Below are 18,717 nucleotides of genomic sequence, written 5' to 3' on the forward strand. Positions count from 1 at the left end.
TGATGTGCGCGTAGAGATATAACGCGTGTTGTCGATGAATGGAGCGCGCAGCGCAAAGGTGGTTGCGTGAAGATTTGACGGTTCCGTCCACGTATGACGCGCGCAATCGTCAGTAACAATGTACTGGCGGACCGAGTCGCGCGACGAGTGAAGACAGCTGAGTGTCGAATCGAGACGGGATGGCGACGTGGGCGAGGGCGTGGTGAAAGCGCGCAATCGACGTGATGAAAGGTGGTGCGATGCGACGGAGGCGGACAGGAAGGAGCGATGGGTGCTATCCCTGTGCACTAGCGCTCCCAGAACGAAGACGCCCAGCCACCCCGGACAGTGTGCGCGAACGCAAAAGTTTCGCGGCAACCCTTTCTAGTGTATTTGCAATGCTGGTAGTGCTTACCGATTGGCCGTGCCGATATTGTCATGGCATAGCAGGCCCGAAGAAGCGTCGCCTGTCTTTCCACGGGCTCAATGGGGAAAGCGCTCAAAGTCACGCGTTTCCGCTCTTCTCTCGTGACGCGTTGCTGTGGACAGCACCTGGGCATCACCTTTCCACCCCCAAACACGGCGAGCAATGCTCCCACTCGGTCAATGCAGCCTCGATTGATGCAGTTTCGAGAGAATGTCGGCGGCTAGGATGGCTCATTGGATTCGTGATCATTGGTCGCGCGCGGCAATACATCTTCACAACTAATTGAGGCGCCCAAAGTGACGGTATGCTCAAATCGCAAACCAGCTACAAAGACGATTTTTGTTCCACATTGGTTCTTGCCTGGGCATCACCTGGTACTATCCCTTTAGGGATAGGGGTTACTAGTAACGTTACTAGTTGTTACTAGCTGCTTAGTAATAGCTTATTACTTAAATAACTAGCTTAATATTAACTTTAAGCTTTTATTTTTTTTATATTATAAAAGCTAAAGCTATTTACTATATAACTTCTAAATATTAAGCTATTTAAATAAAAATTAGCTATTATAAGAGAAGATTATACTTAATATATTATTATTAAATTAGGTATTCTTAACCTTTATACGCTGCGTAGCTTTAATAAGCTATTAAGCGCTAGCTCTACGCAATACGTAATAAGCGTAATTTACTCTACTATATATCTTTTCTATCTAAGAGCTTAGCTCTATTAAGTAACTATACTAATATATATAAAACTTTATTATATATAATTACTTTCTACTTACTTTAATAATTTACTAGCGTAGTAAGCTACTTTAAAACTAAAAAGAGAAGCCTTAGTTACTTTACTAACTTATTAAAGCTAGTAGAAGACTCTCTATAGTATTCTATATCTTAGCTTAGTCTAACCTAATAGTAAATAACTAAAAATAACTCTAAGTGTTTTTATTATTCTTCTCTATAAGCTTCTACTTTCTAGCTTCTTAGCTTTAACTATATAGCTAGACTTTAGTTTTTTTATTAAAAGCTCTAATACTATATAGATAGTAAAGAGAAAGTTATTAAGAAGAACTAAAGTCTAGAAAAGAGCTAATAGCTTATTAAGACTTAGAGAATACTAAGTTAATTATAAGATATACTATAATAAGTATATAGTAGTAAGACTAGAATTACTAAGTATAAGAAGCCTTTAATAACTTAAGCTATTATCTATATAACTTACTAGCTAGCTACTATAATACTAGAAAAGCTACTTTTCTACTAAAGAAGCTACTATTATATTTAAGCTACTATTTAGATAAGTTTTTACGTAAGTAGCTATAACACTAAAAAGGCTAGCGTCTCTATTAGAGAAGCTACTATTATATTTAAGCTATTATTTAAATAAGTCTCTAAATAAGTAGTAGTAATACTAAAAAGACTAGTATCTCTATTAGAGAAGCTACTATTATATTTAAGCTATTATTTAAATAAGTCTTTAGGTAAGTAGCTATAATACTAAAAAAGCTAGTATCTCTATTAGAGAAGCTATTATTATATTTAAGCTATTATTTAAATAAGCCTCTAGGCTATTAGATAGCTTATACTACTAGTAGTCTTAATAGCTTAGTAGCTCTATTCTTATAGCCTAAGGTAAATAGCGTATTCTATACTTTTACTTCTATAGCTTTACCTTTCTAAACGCCTTTAAAAAGGCCTTTATACGTAATATTTACTACTACTTAGTTTTATATACTTAATAATATAATAGTTAAAGCTTTACTTAATACTACTCTTTTCTTACTCTCTATTCTACTACTTATAAGATATCTAATAATATAGTACTTTACGCGTTTATTAAGGCTAGAAAAGTAGTATAATAAAATAAAGTAAAAATCTCTTTTACTATTTATATTATATTTATAAAAACCTCTTAAGTAGGCTACGCGCTTTTATATTTTAGTCTCTACTTTCTCTATAGAGGTATATAAACTATCTATCTAATACTCTTTTCTACTTTATTTTCTTATCTCTTTTTAACTTTTTCTTATTCTACTCTACTACTTATTTATTAAATATATTCTTTAATCTCTATACTATAGCTTTATCTAGTAAGATAACTACTATAATATTTAGTCTTAATATTAATACTCTATATAAGAGTAGTAGTAGTAGTAGTAGTAGTAAAAAGCTTTCTAGTAGTAGTTATAGTAGTAATATTAGTTCTACAGCTTCTTCTACTTTAAAGAGAGAGTCTCTAGTTATAATAATAATAAAGCTTAGTAAGTACCTCTATAACCTATTAAGTACTATCTAGCTAATATACTTCTAGTTTCTACTTTTCTTATAATAACTACTAGTACTAATAGTAATCTTACCTATAATATAGCTAATACCTTTACTAACTATCTATATACTAATTCTACTTTTTAATTCTTTACCTATATTTATAAAATTACTAAAATCTATTTAAGAGTTCTAAATAGTAATACTAGCGTAGCTAGTAATAGCTTCTATATTTCTCTTAGTATAGGTAGCGTAAACTCTAGTAAGTGTTTATTTAACTTCTTTTACTATATAGATTACTAGTATATCTTAGATAATAATAGCCTTATAATTAACCTTTAGAAGCTTACTATACTAGCTAAAATATAGAACTTCTATAATTAGGCTATAGAGTATAGTATTAATACTAGTAGTACTATTAGGCTTTATAGAAACTATCTTACTACTTTTCTTCTATACTTTATTAATAACGCCTATTATTATATAGCCTTAGATAACTATAATAATACTAACTACGCTTATAACTACTATTTTAAAAAAAGTTAGATCTATACTTTAGTTCTAGATTATAATAGAAAGACACTCTTAGGTAGCTACTATATCTTATACTAGGTTAGAAATAAGCGTAAATATTCTTTTAGTAAGTTTCTTCTATAACTTATTAAGGCTTAGGCTAACTTATTATTTTCTTTTTAAAACTAGTCTATTCTATTATAGCTTCTATAAGTTTCTAAGCTACTAGTTATAATTCTCTTTTTAGTAAGCTAACTAAGAGTAATAACTTTTATAAAGGCTAGATTAAGTACTATACTAACTTTCTACTCTCTAAAAGTATAACTACCTCTTTTACTCTTAAAAGAAGAACGCGCGCTAATAAAGTTAATAATCTTACTAACTAAGTTTACTAAACTTTTAGAGCTAAAGCTATAGCTTTATTAAGAACTTCTACTATAAAAGTAGACTATTATACTAGCTAGTAGACTAGCTTTTATATAGCTTAGAATGCGTATACTTAGATAATAAACTATCTTTAATAATATACTACTAATTCTTCTAGTATTACTCTAGTAATACTAGAGAAGTAAAGCTTTTATTAATTAGCTTTAGGCCTTAATTATATAGTTAGTAAACTTTAGTCTTTTTAGAAGGTTAGCTAGTATAAATTCTCTAGCGTAGAGTGTCTAGAGCTTAATATTACTTATATGCTTAGTATTAACTTCTACTAAGATATTAAAACTAATAGTAGTATAGGTTAGTTTTCTAAGCCTATAGTCTTTATATCTAGCTTTTTAATTCTACTAGCTATTAGTAAGGCTTTAGATAAACTAGTAGCTTAAGCTATTAGTCTCTATATAATTTAGAATTACTCTTCTTCTTTAGAAAAAGAGAATAATAGTAATTATAATAAGTTATATATAGATCTATTCTATAATAATTCTATTAAGTACGCTTCTACTAGTTAAGCTCTCTTAGCTTATAATTCTAATTCTTCTATAAGCGCTTCTTCTAGCTCTCTAGCTTAGTTTTAGACTACTTTTTTTTCTAGCTTTAGTAGTTCTTCTAAATAAATTATCTATTAGACTAGATTCTTTTTTAGGCCTTTATCTACTAATCTTACTTCTACTTCTACTAGTCTTTCTAAGTTATTAAGGTATACTTTAGTAAGCTTTCTAAGCTATAATCTTACTACTTTTAGTAATATCTTAGACCTTAATTTTAACTTATCTAATGTTTTTATTAGCTTTAATACTTTTACCTCTAGTAGTTTTTTTAGTAGTTCTTCTTATAGTACTTATTCTTTTCTCTAACTAATTAACTTCTTCTATAGTAGCTTATTTTATAGCTTACTCTAGTTCTTACTTACTTACTCTAAAGAACTTAGTACTACTTTTTAGTATAGTTTTTAGTTTTTCTTTTTTTATAAACTTCTATCTTTATAAAAAAAGCGCTCTTTAAGTTTATTAAAGTATAGTAATATAGGTAAAGTATCTTTACCTACTAATAATAAAAATAGAAAGAAGAAGAAAAAGTAGCGTACTTAGTATAGTTACTATTACTATATTTTTATTTTATACTTATCTTAAAATTAGAGAAGCTTATAGTTATAAGCTTTTAGATTATTTTCTAGTTTTAGACCTAAAAGCTTATTAAGCCTACTAGTAGTGTTTATAAAAGCTTTTTATTTTTTCTTTTTCTCTTACTTTTTCTTATAAAATTCTAATAACTCTAAAAAAACTTATAAAATCTATTACTACTATCTACTACTTTGTACTTATCTATCTTACTAACTACTTCTCTTTTTCTATATTCTTTAGCTACCTCTTAGCTAAATTTCTTATTACTTACTTCTTTTATAATCTTATTATACTATATAAATCTATTATAGTTAGTATTTATACGTAGAATATATACTTTAATTATCTAGCGCTTTTAGAAGCTACTTACATTAGCTATATAGTTATATAGTACTTTTAGATTACTTTTAGTATATAGCTCTAAGTTATTATTAAGGTTAAGTAGTACTTCTATATTAATAGATCTTTATTAAATAAACTTCTTTAAGTAGTTACTAGTAAAGGTACTCTTAAGTAGAGTACTGTTAAGTTCTTTAATAAAGTAGGTACTTTTATTAGTAATTCTAGTAATATAAAAAAGGCTTTTCTAGTAGAGTTAGAGTTTCTAAGACTTAGATATATTAATATTAGAGAGAGTATTATAAAGCAAGATTAGATCTCTAGACTTTATTAAAACTAAATAAAGATTTATCTAGTTATTAAACTACTTCTTACTATCTTCTTAAAAACGTACTATTTTATTAACTATTTCTCTAAGCTAGTTATTATAGTATTTAAACTACTTAGCCTAAAAAGTAATTAAGTTAGAAGTATCTCTAACGCTTATCTAAGAGAGTGTCTACTATATAAAGATATAAAGTTCTACTAGTAAGATATATTTATAGCTAGTTATTAAGTAGGTAGATATTTTCTTAGTTAAGCGCTTTATTATAACTTAGTTAGCCTATAAAGCTAGGTATAAGTTTAATATCTAGTTACTTTTTATCTTATAAAGCGTACTAGTAAGTTTCTTATAGCTACGCTTAATAAAGCCTTAGGCCTATAAGTAAAAGATACTTATAATAATCTAGTTAACGCTATATAGCTTATATATATCTTTAATAAACTTTTTATTCTTAGAGCCTCTATCTATAGAAATCTTAATAAGTATACTCTATCTTATAAAAACGTTCTTCTCTAGAAACTTAGCTACTTTTATAGATAAGTTCTTTATAAAAGTATAAGCTTCTAAGTAATTTAATATATAATCTTTAGCTATAATAAAATACTTCTTTCTAGCTAAGCCTATAAATATATAGATAATATCTACTATAATCTACTCTTATAGTTTATTAAGTTCTTATATAAAGTAGAGTTTCTTATTAAATTACTACACTAAGTAAAATTAGTATTATAAGTAGCTATATATAAAAGCGTTAATATTATTAAATATATAGAGCTAGAAGTATTAGTACTATACTTTACGCTAGGTACCTTTACGCTCTTAGTAGCCTAACTTATTATATATTATAGTAATAATAGTAGCCTAGTCTTTAGAGTTATTAACTACGCGCTTTAATAGCTTATAGAAAGCTAAATAGACTTATAATATATTCTTAATAACTTTAAACTTCTTACTTTACTATTATAGCTTATATATTTCTAAGTATAATAAGTCTCTAGAGTTCTATAAGGTTAGAAGCTATATTATAATATTATAGAAGTACTTAGTGTATAGATTATTAAGTACGCCTAAGTTAGTACCTATTATATAATAAGCGTACTATAGGTTCTAATAACGCGTAGAGTCTAAAGATAGAGTTATTACTCTAAGCTAGTAGTTAATAAACTCTTCTATATTATTCTTAGACTTCTAGAGTAAAGTCTAACTCTCTAGTTCTAGTTTTTAAAAGAGAGTATCTATAACTATATTCTTTTTACTCTTAATATAGTAAACTTTAAACTTCTATATATTAAGTAATATAAGCTATCTTATAATTAGAGCTCTAAGTAAATTAGTAGCACTATAGTTAAGCTAGTCTACTAGCGTTTATACGTTAGTTTTAATAATAAAATATACGCTATAGATTTAAAAGTAAAACTTCTTTAGAGTAAGAAGTATAGCTTTATACTTATACTTACTAAAGTTTTAGTTTCTTTTAGTAACTATCTAAATACCTAACTTATATTATATAGAGTGTTAACAACCTTTTAAGTTCTTCTACTATAATACTACGCTCTAGCCTTTCTTACTACTATTAATAGTAATAATAATTAGTTATAAGAGTTTATAATAATTAATTAATATTAGTACTAGAGCGTAGATAATATAGTGCTTAAGATTATCTATAGCTATAGCTACCTTCTTTATTTAAAAGAAGATAATATTCTTATAAAGTAGATTAAAAAGAGCTAATACTCTTTTTATAAAGCTTTTAATCTAGATATAGTAGTATACGCAAATACCTAAGAATATATAGATATTCTTAGTAGAGGTATAAATAGACTATTTAGTAATCTTTTAAACTTTCTTCTATGCTAGATAGTATTTATACTTATTAATAACGTACTCTATAACTTCTATACTATTATAGTACTAATTACTCTTAAATCTAGATATAGTAGCACTAGCTATCTTAAAGTTTCTTAGTACTTTATTAATATTAATAATATACTCTCTAATAAATTATTAGACTTCTAGTTTAAGAAGTTCTTTATTATAATTAGTCTTTAGTCTCTTTACTATAATATTATCTATATAAAGTATATAGATATATAGAATTAAGTTTTATAAAATCTTTATTACTATCTATATAAACTTAGTAATAGAGTTAGTTATATCTATTAGTAGAGTGTATTACTATATAAGACTATAGCTAGGCGTAAAGAAAGCTATAAGTAGTCTTAATAACTTATAGAGCTCTACTTAGTTATAACCTAAGAAGAAGTTAATTAAGAATATAACTTAATAGCCTATAAACTCTTTAGAAAACTTATCTAAGTTTAGAAAAAGATTAGCGTTATAAATAGTAACTCTATTAATTCTTTAAGTATTATTAATTAGATAGTACTTCTAATCTTTCTTTTTAACTAAGAACTAAAGATTACTATATAGGCTCTTACTATACTTAAGAGTACTATAACCTAGACACTTTTAAATTATCTTACTAACTTTAGCTCTAAGTTTTCTTAGAATAAAAAAGTTTTCTTCTTTCTATACTTTATAGAAAATAGTATTAATTTAAACTAGTAGTATAACATCTAAGTAGATATAGCTAAATTTAGAGAAATTAAAGCTAAGAGTAGCTTTATAATAAAAAAAAACCTTAATAAGTATAGCTTTCTTATATAGTAATAGCTAAGAGGCTATTTTTATCTTATCTAGGCGTTTAGATATAATATATTACTTTCTTAGAAAGGTAGCTATATAGTTCTTAATAAAGTATTAAAACTATCTTTAGCTTTAATTAGAATTAGAAGGCTATTAGACTCTTACGCGTTACTACTAATCTAGACATTCTTCTATAGTATAAAGTATAATAGTAGAGTTATAGACTAGTTAAACCTTCTTATTCTTAGACTTATATATAGTAGTAACTTTAAAATAAACTTCTATAGTAGCTTAAGCTTTAATATCTTTTTATATATAGTCTACTTTCTATAGTTAGTAAGTCTTAGACTAGTAGAGGTAGGCTAAGTCTTAAAGTATCTTATTAACTTTATTATTAAGATTTAAGTCTACTATAATAACTAGAACTTCTTTATTATCTTTAATAATAAGTTCTCTCTTCTTAGTACATCTAATAGTGCTTTAAGAGCTATAGCTAATATATATAAACTTATTAAGTATATAGAAAAGGTTTTATTTAATATCTTTATAAAGAGAAGCGTAGAGGCTTAGTTATATAGTCTTTCTTAGAGGTATATTAGTGCGCTCTACTACTACTTACTATACTCTTCTATCTTTAGTTAACTCTAGAATCTATTAAAGCTATATAATATACTTAATTATATAATCTAATAGGTTATTAGATCTACTAGTAACTTTATTCTAGCTAGTGCTAGATATTAGTTAAAGCTACTATATATTATCTATTTCTAGGTCTTTAATATAGAGAGAGGTACTAAAACTAGAACTTAGGCCTCTAAGTCTTTTAGCTAGATTAAAGCTTACGTAATAGTTCTAAGTATATTATTAGTAGCTTTAATAAAGGTAGCGTTAAAGCTCTAATTCTTAGAGTAAATAGTATACTATATCTTACTATCTACTTTATACTAAAAAGTATACTACGCGTCTATAAGATAAAAGTTTCTAAGAATAATAGAACTTAAAAGAGACCTAAGTATAAAAAGATTAGTTAGAATAATAATATTTCTAATAGCTACTAGCGCTCTCTAGATTATATCTAAGAAGAACTTAAAAGTACTATTAGTAGCTTATATATAAAAGAAAGCTATTTCTATAGGTATAGAAGTAATAATAAAACCTACTATCTACGTAGTCTTTAGTTAAATTATATTTAGCTCTACTTCTAAGTTAAGAAAAGCTAAGAGTCTAGTACTATTAATAGTAGTAGGCGCTCTTAAGTAATTACAGCGTATATATTTAAAGCTATACTTTCTATTATACTTATATTACTCTAATATTATATAGCTATTATTATTATTATTACTATTATACGTAGAAATACTAGAAGATTTATAAACCTTAGTCTAGAGAAACGTAAGTAGGCTATCTAATTATCTATTAGAGTAGATAGCGCGTAATTTAGCTTATATAATTATTCTATTTATTACTTTAATAAAGAAGTACTTAGAGTAGCTTATAGTAAAGTTATTAAGCTATAGATTTATTTATCTCTTTAAGAAGCTATTAGAATTACTATTATAGAAGAGAGCTAGAAGATCTTTAGCCTAGTAGAAAGGCTTACTAAAGTGCTTCTAGATCTCTAGTGTAAGCGTAAATAAATTATTAAGTATTACTAAGATAGAAGTCTTAAGAACTTATAATACTATTATATTTAGATTAGCTATTAGAAAGTTAAGAAGTTAAAGCTTCTTAAGTAAATTCTTAGAAGCTTTATCTATATTAGAATAATTAGTTATATTAATATTATTATTAAAGAAGACTATCTTAGAGAGATACTAGTTAGTATCTCTATTTTTATTATTACGCACTATAGAGGTATAACTTAATAGGCTTTTAAAAGCTAAATTCTAAATAGCGTTATAAGCTAATTAGTTAGAGTTAGTGTACTCTATACTACTAACCTAAAAAATCTCTTCTAGAGCTAGTCTATTAAGAGCTATCTTCTTTAAAGCTTAGGTAAAAGCTTCTAGTAACTTTAGACTAGAGGCTTTAAAAAAGTTACTTATAATAATTATATTACTAGTAACTCTAATAGAGTCTTAAGCTAGAAGCTTATAAAAGTTTATTATAGTAAGTAAGTCTATTATAAAGTGTCTATTACGCTATAGTTACCTTTTAATACCTTCTACTACTAACTATATAATAGACTAATTTCTATTAGTGTAAACTTTATCTAATAGCCTTTTTATAGTTCTTTAGTAGAGGTAATTATTAAATCTAATATACGCCTAATAATTATAAACTAGCGCTTTCTTATCTAAGTATATAGTAGCTAAGTATTCTTTCTTACTATAAGTATAGTAGATTATAGATCTATAAAGCCTACTATTATATATTTAGTTATTATACGTTAAGTTAGCTTGTAAAAAAGCGTTCTAACTAGTTATTAAAGTCTAGAAAGTTATCTATAATACTACACTAGCCTAAAAGATAGATTAGTAGATATAGTCTAATCTTAATATAACTATTCTTAAAATAGATTATACTTCTTTAAAAATATTAGAGTCTAAAAGAAGTTTAGATTCTCTTAGTTATTAGAGAAACGTTATAAAGTTAATTTTATTAAGTTTAATCTTTATAAACTTCTTAATAAGATTATCTACTTCTTCTTAAGTTATAGTATATCTAGATAGTATCTAGACTTCTTATTTACCTCTAGAATAAGTACTTATAGTTATAAAAGATTAGAGAAGTACTTTATTTAAGTTAAGATAAAAGAAAGTAAATAGCTACGCTAAGCTTAATAAGACTCTAGACTCTCTCTATAGTAGCTCTATTATATAAGTCTTTCTAGTAAAAAAGAAATTAAACTTTTTTATTTTAGCTTTATAGAAAAATATCTTACTAAGAAACTTTTTAATCTTATTATACTTAAAGTTAAGAGAGCTACGTATAGAGATCTTAAACTTATTTAGAACTTTATCTAGATAAATCTTATTTAAGCTCTTTACTAAGTAGAAGCTTTTCTAGTTACTAGTTACTATATCTATATCTAAGTAATAAGTAAAGTAAGGTCTAAAGCTATCTAGGTAGCTCTATAAAAAAAGGTTTAGTATTATAAAGTAGACTTATAGCTAGGCTCTTAATAAGTTCTTTATCTTCTTTTACTAGACTTTATTCTAGGCTCTAAAACGCTTTCTAAGAAGGTTCTAGACTAAAGCTTAGTTTTTATCTTTTCTAGCCTTCTTAAACTCTAGTATACTAGATTTAATAATATTATATCTAATCTAGTTATAATAGTTAAAAAGACGTAAGAATCTCTTCTTAATAGTCTATTAGTAGAAGAAGACCTACTTTTCTAATTTCTTAAGAAACTACGTTATATCTTTACTATTAAAGATAAGTAATATACTTATAAAAGAGCTAGGTTTATTAATATAAGTATAGCTCTTAGCTATAGAGTTAATAGCTATAGTAATAATCTATATTATCTTCTATATATTAATATTATAGAATATCTTCTTCTTATCTCTTACTTATATATTAAAGCTAGTTTCTATACCTAAAATTCTAGTAGAGTTAATAAACCTATTAGTATTAGTAATATTACTTATAGTTATAGCTTATAAGGTATAAAAGAATTTAAAGGTTCTAGTATTCTAGTAAAAAGCTATTACGTAACTATAGAAGTAGGCTTAGTTAATAAAAGACTAGAAAATAATAGCTATTATTATAGACGTAGTAAAACTTAATAGTATATTAGTTACTAGTTACTTATAATAGTATTCTATAGTATATATTAGCTTTTTTTTTTATAGCGTTTTTTCTAGCTAAGGCTTTAATAAGGCTAGAATATACTTTAATACTTTATTAAAGCTGTCTCTGCGCTTAGCGCCTATAAATATAGTTTTACTAATATCTAAATTTTACTTTCTATCTTATATTAGTATTTTATTAGCTTATTATTTTAATATAGTATTTTTCTAAGAGCTATAGTTATAATACGCTCTATACGTAGCTATCTATAAAGTCTAATACTCTATTAAGACTATCTAGAACTTATAAGTTTCTACGCCTAATACTATTCTATTCTTACTACTTCTTTATAATAGTTTTTATATTTACTACTTTTCTATAATAGTTTCTATAACTATATTCTTAATATTTACTTCTCTATAGTAATATTTCTATAACTATAGTTCTACTTATTATACTCTTAGAGTACTATTCTATATATATTATAGTTTTAATAAGCTCTTAGAGCTTGTGCACTATATAGTAATATATTTATAACTATTTTAGATATTTAGCTACTAGAGTATAACTATATATTACTTTATAGTCTTAATAGGCTATTAGACTACGCGCGCGCGTTACTACTAACTTATTATACTAGATATTTTTCTTAACCTTTCTAAGGTATAAGCTTATAAGCCTTTAAGTTATATATTAGTTACTATTTATAAGAGAAAGTTATACTTAATATATTATTATTAGATTAAGTGTCTTTAACTTTTATACGCTGTATAGCCTTAATAAGCTATTAAGCGCTAGCTCTACGTAATATATAATAAGCGCAATCTACTCTACTACACTATAATATATAGTATTAAAGTTTTTCTTACTAGTAATACTAGTAATATTACTACTAGTAAAATTTTTAGTTTATATTCTTCTTAATAACTTCTAAATTTAAAGCTTTTATTTTTATTTTTTAAATATATTAAATAATACTAAATTAAAGCTTTAAAATAGCTAAAAAACTAAGTAAAAAGCTATTATATTGCGTAAGTTATTAAGAGTCTTAGCAAAATAGTGGTACTAGTAACGTTACTAGTAACCTCTATCTCTGCATCTCTTTAGCATTATATCTCTAGGACAGGTTGCATACGCTACTACCAATAGCGCTAACCACGTTAGGAAGCTCAAGCTTAAGCTCAAGAGCTTACCAACAAGTTGTTAGTCTGGTAGAAGCTCGCGACGCGACCCTGCAGATACTAGTAGCCTGTTCCAAAAAGAACAAGAGGGGTCTAGTCTATGCTCGACCATGAGACAGTTCACACGTCAAGAATCTTCTCTGCCTGAGGACAGGACCATGGCGGACATGGTCGTGTTGCAGCAAGAGTCTGGACAGCTGCGGCATATCTGAAGGGTCCCGCAAGCACCAGGAACGCAGCCAATCAGACACTCCGACGTGCTGGAGCGGTGAATGTGCCCCGCTAACCGCGAGGCTCAACACGAGGCCGCGCCCCTCATTCCTACAATTGACCCTTTGACTTCTCCACAACATTTCTTTTGTTGCCTTGCCCTAAACACCCGCCCTCACCTCCACAGTACGCACCGATACCAGCCATGGCCGACCACGCAGACGACCTCCACGCCGAGCAGACCGAGGGCTTCAAGGTTGGCGAGAAGAAGACGATTGACGAGTACCAGCAGCTGGGTAGGTTCCACAACTTCTCCGGGGAGCTAGTTGCCTGCACACATGGCTAACACGCGCGACGACAGACCAGAACGACGAGTCGCTCCAGAAGTGGAAAGCGTCCCTTGGTCTTGGACAAGGCAAGGACATCTCCGACCCCAACGATCCCCGCCGATGCATCATCCTCTCTCTCGCTCTCGAAGTCGAAGGCCGCGATGATATCGTCATCGACCTGCGCGCACCCGGTGCCGTTGAGGCTCTTGAGAAAAAGCCCTTCTCCATCAAGGAAGGTGCTCGGTTCCGCATGAAGGCACAGTTCAAGGTGCAACACGATATCTTGTCTGGTCTCAAGTACCTCCAGAAGGTCTCACGCATGGGTGTCAGCGAGAAGCTCCAGGAGATGATGGTGAGCATATCCGCCATAGAGGAGCATATGAGCAAGCACTAACGGCCATGACAGGGCTCATATGGTCCCAGCACTGAGGAGAAGCCATACTACGAGAAGAAGTGTATGTACACGCCCATGTTATCTCCCACAACCCACTAATGCCTATTCTAGTCGAACCTGAAACTGCCCCCTCCGGTATGCTCGGCCGTGGCCACTACACCGCCGTCTCCAAATTCGTCGACGATGACAACCACACCCATCTCCAGTTCAAGTGGTCATTCGACATCAAGAAGGACTGGTAGTTTGCGTGCGCATGCGTTTGTCTGAGGGGGTCATTCATACAGCGATGTAGCGGAAGGTGTCATTTTCTTTCGATTGGAAGCGATGGATATCCAGGGCAGCTTAAGCTCCCACGAAGTAACGAAGCGACGGCCGACCATCTAGATGGACCCAACAAGTCCGGCTGGATGGCGCAAAGGCGAATTGAACAGCAGAAACGTTTCACAATTGGTCACTGCAATGTGTTGTCTTTCATCCTTGGTCTGCGTATGTTTGTTGCTCCTCGATATTGTAGAAGCGAAACCACCTGGCAGCTATCGTCTTCGCCTTGACCGTACGACCTGCCCACGCTCGGTCGCCGCTTCCCGATCCGATTTTCCGAGCCGAGATGCTCAGGATGGAGATGTCCTGTTCCCATGGATCTGTCATGCGTGCTTCCGCGGAGGGCTCTTGGGCATCATTCTCCATGTCTGTGTCGTCACTATCGGGCTCCTCCTGACGCTCGCGCCTACCCTCGCACTCAGCGATATGGAGTGTTACACCTGGCTTGAGCGCGACTTCTGCCGCCGCCGAGAAGCATCTGGACAGGCCTTGGGCTGAGAAGGAAGATGTTGAGGCATGCAAAGCGATTGGATTCACCAAGACGACTCTTTCCTCTTCCTCGGCATCGGCAGCGACACTGGTTCCAGCCCGACCATATGCGGTCAAGTAGGCTAACAAGGCCTGCACAGACGCGCAGAATGTAACTTTGACATGCCGTGTCGTGAGTAAGTTTTGAAGGGTTGGCGCGACCAACTGCTCCAGACCATCCGCGTCATGTTCACCGTGACTGTGCAGTGATGTTGCAAGATCTTGGAGGAAGCTATCCCGACTTGAGCAAATGATGAGTAGTGTTGGACATGTCTCTGACTGCGTGGTGAGAAGGTAGCGAAGCAAGGCCGGGAGGGTTAGCGGGAAGAGCACTGTTGGCGCGGGCGTTGGCGACATGACAGAAAAGCTGGTTGTGGAAAGTTTGTCGGCTGTCATGTGTCGGTGCAGGCTGTCATCGGTATACTCATTCGGGGAGCACAGCTTGGGCTGGACGTGACAGGCGTGGAGGTGCCAATCGGCGGCAATACCCGCGCCCCGGGCCACCCCACTACGTCGGTTGGCCATCCATCAGAACACCCAGGGCATGCACGCCGCGACTTTCAATCACGATCACCAGGCCCAGAACCTGCTCCCTGCCTTGCCTGACTCTGCATAGTCGGCCTCCCGTTTGTGCGCAGAGACGAAGCGCGCACGCTCCGGACCGAAGCGCTGTCCCAGGCGCACGTCGCGGTCATGGAGTCCATCAGTCGCATATCGAGCTTGCTGGAGACAGGTATGGCGCCTTTCACATTTTTCATACAGATATGCTGCCCGTTCCTGCTCCCCGATCTGGGCTGCAGGCCTTTTGACCATGTAATTGCTTGGTGCCGCCGTCATGCATCCCTCGAACTTCGCTCACTGGTCTCTCTCTGCAGCTCGCGACCTCACCCTCGAAGCCGCCCGCGATGCCAGCAATGTCCGCCGAGCGCCGACAAAAGAGTTGCCCTCGGGCCAGCTCAAGAAGCTCCTTGACAGCAGATCAGAGCGCGATGTACTCGAAGGACTGCGCAGAGTCGTCACTGTAGGAAGCCCCGCCACGGTCTCGAGACCAGCCCATTGGACGCTGTGGGACGTGTAGTAACTGACTACAGCGCATCTAGATGTCCTACCGACAGCCGCCGTCGCAAACGCTGCCCTTCTTTTCCCACGTGATCAAGAACGTCGCATCCCCCTCGCTCCAGGTCAAGAAGCTCGTCTACATCTACCTCCTCCAGCATGCCGAACACGAACCAGACACCGCGCTTCTCTCCATCAATACGATACAGAAGTCGCTCACGGACACGAATCCTCAGCTTCGCGCCCTCGCCTTACGCGTCATGTCAAGCATAAGGGTGCCTGTCATCAGCCAAATTGTGAGCTTGGGCATAAAGCGCGGTTCCGGAGACATGTCAGCATATGTCCGGAGGGCAGCAGCTCTGGCAATACCGAAGTGCTACAGGCTGGATCCGAACACCGAGCCGCAGCTACTGGAACACCTTTCGACACTCCTGGGCGACAAACAGTACTTCGTGACGGGCGCAGCTGTATCATCTTTCTTGGAGCTATGTCCGGAGCGTCTGGATCTCATACACCCACACTACCGCTCATTGGTTCGAAAACTTGTTGACATGGACGAGTGGGGGCAGTTGGCTACACTGCGGTTGATGATGATATATGCAAGAAAGTGCTTTCCGCGCCGGACGAGGAAGGTCAAGAAGGCAGCTGGGATCACGACAAACAGCAAGCCTACGCAGTCGACGAAAGGCTTCTACGATTCAGAAAGCGATTCAGAAGAAGAGGAAAAGGAACAAGAACAGGATATGGAAGAGATTGCTGTGCTGGACCCCGACCTCGAACTGCTGCTGAAAGGCTGCCAGTCACTCTTGCAGTCTCGGAACGCGGCTGTGGTGATAGCGGTAGCAAGGACGTACTTGTATCTTGGTACCCCAGAGTACCTGACTCAGGCCATTGGCCCGCTGATATCTCTCTTGAGATCTGCAGGAGACATTCAGCACATTGCACTGTACAATATCGTGCAAGTCTGCCTGACACACCCGGAGCCATTCGTCAAGTACTACACACATTTCTTGGTGCGGTCAACCGATGCACCACACATCTGGCAGCTCAAACTGGAACTGCTTACTCTGATATTCCCTCATGCACCTCTGAGACTACAGAGCCTGATCTTAGCTGAATTAAGCCATTTCTCCCATTCCGGAAGCTTGGATCCAGCATTGGTCAAAGAGTCGGTACGCGCAATTGGACGCTGTTCACAGAGCCCTGCAACAAGCCCACAGACTTCAGCAAGATGCCTGAAGCTTTTACTAAAGCACATTGGATCTGCCGATACTCATTTGGTTGCCGAATCCCTAGAAGTCATCCGACATCTGATACAACGCGATCCGAACGCTCACCGCACGACTGTAGTCCGGTTAGCGAAACACTTGGATGCAGCAACGAGCCCACAAGCACGAGCAAGCATTATATGGCTGGTCGGGGAGTTTGCAGGAATCGATCCAGAAAACAATATCGCCGCTGATGTTTTACGCATTCTTGTCAAAGGCTTCGCGGATGAGGCCGAGCCAGCAAAGCTCCAAATCGTACTGTTGGCAGCGAAGGTCTATGTGCATCACTTAACTGCAAACCCGCCTCCAGAGCCGAAAGTGGAAGAACCCAAACCGAGTCCGTCGCTCATGGATGATTTCCAGGAAGACCAAGGCGGCTTTAGGGACGAGCATCTTGAGTCCGCCCCACAGGATGCGGAGCCTGAAGAGGAGAAGGCTCACATTATTGAAGCTCTATACAACTACGTGCTCCTGCTCGTGAGGTACGACACCTCGTACGATCTCCGCGACCGCGCTCGCGTCTACAAAGCGCTTCTGGCGACACCAACATCGACACAACTCGCGTCGCTCTTGCTTCTTGCGCCGAAACCAGTGCCACACATACCCAGCCCGAGTGAAACAAGAAAGGGCTACGTGCTCGGCAGCGCCAGTCTTGTCATCGGCGACGAAGGCGGTGTAGGTGGTTTACGAGGCTACGAAGACCTGCCCCGTTGGGTCAAAGAAGGTGACGAACCGGATCCAGCTCTACGTGACGAGGTCGTCTCAAACTCTTCTTCGACATACGTATCGGCATACGAGACCGCGAAGAACATGTCAGCGGCGGAAAGATTAGACGCTGCAGCAGGTGGTAGTAGCAGGATGACGCCAGACAGCATGTTGAGCCCACGAAGTCTGAACGGTATGGGTGGAGATTCTAGTATGGGTGGTGCAAGTAAAGTACCGCAGAAAGAGAAGACGCTCGACGACTGGCTGGCCGAGGAAGAAGAGGAGAGCAGCAGTGAAGAGGAAACAGACGAAGAGGAAGAGACGGAGGAGGAGAGCGAATACGAAACAGACAGTGAAGAGGAGACTGATGACGACGAAAGAGGGAACCTCATCAAGTAAATGTGGAGGTACCAAGCGAATGATCACCTTCGCCTGCTTGACAGTTTACACATTATTCCAGGCCTTGTAGCCAGTCGCTATCAAGTATGAAGATGGCTGTGAACCAAACGTTCTATCAATAGGCGTGTGCAACAGAACAGGTAGTGACGGTTTTCCCGCCTGGATTTTTAGCATCTTGCCAGAGCCGTGCCTCATCATCAATACCACTGTGTTTAGTCGTTGCTGTCATCTCAGATACATTATCTCGCAGTCGCAGTTCAAATGCCTCCTTGACGTGGTGTCGGCTATGTGAATCCGGTGGTGCTAGTTCGTTGCTCTTACAGCCAGCGTCATCCCGGCTGTTGCTGCGGAAGCGGGAACTCAAGAGGCTAGGGAGGTAGCGCGCGAAGAACGGCCTCAGAGCGGGAGCGCATGCGCAAACTATGCCGGCATTGACTTCGGCAAAACACCACTGGAACTGTTCGACCGCTTCCCAGGTATAATCGACAGAGACCATGAGAGGATTCAACAGCGTCGTTCGACGAATTGCGACGGCA

At 34.7% G+C, this 18,717-nt stretch overlaps 2 protein-coding genes across 2 annotated transcripts; both read left to right on the top strand.

The window, feature by feature from the left end:
- Nucleotides 1-13,386: 13,386 nt before the first annotated feature.
- On the top strand, nt 13,387-14,146 carry J4E83_001417 (uncharacterized protein; the record flags this gene model as incomplete). Its single annotated transcript, XM_049328373.1, has 4 exons — nt 13,387-13,477; nt 13,543-13,862; nt 13,917-13,965; nt 14,016-14,146. The coding sequence occupies 4 exons, from the start codon at nt 13,387-13,389 to the stop codon at nt 14,144-14,146; spliced, it is 591 nt and encodes a 196-aa protein (XP_049192891.1).
- Nucleotides 14,147-15,588: 1,442 nt separating this feature from the next.
- On the top strand, nt 15,589-18,181 carry J4E83_001418 (uncharacterized protein; the record flags this gene model as incomplete). The annotated part of the gene is made up of 2 exons (XM_049328374.1): nt 15,589-15,774; nt 15,854-18,181. The coding sequence occupies 2 exons, from the start codon at nt 15,589-15,591 to the stop codon at nt 18,179-18,181; spliced, it is 2,514 nt and encodes an 837-aa protein (XP_049192892.1).
- Nucleotides 18,182-18,717: the final 536 nt, after the last annotated feature.

The sequence above is a fragment of the Alternaria metachromatica genome (genome assembly GCF_023757995.1).
Source record: "Alternaria metachromatica strain BMP 0045 chromosome Unknown scaffold_2, whole genome shotgun sequence".
Taxonomy (NCBI): domain Eukaryota; kingdom Fungi; phylum Ascomycota; class Dothideomycetes; order Pleosporales; family Pleosporaceae; genus Alternaria; species Alternaria metachromatica.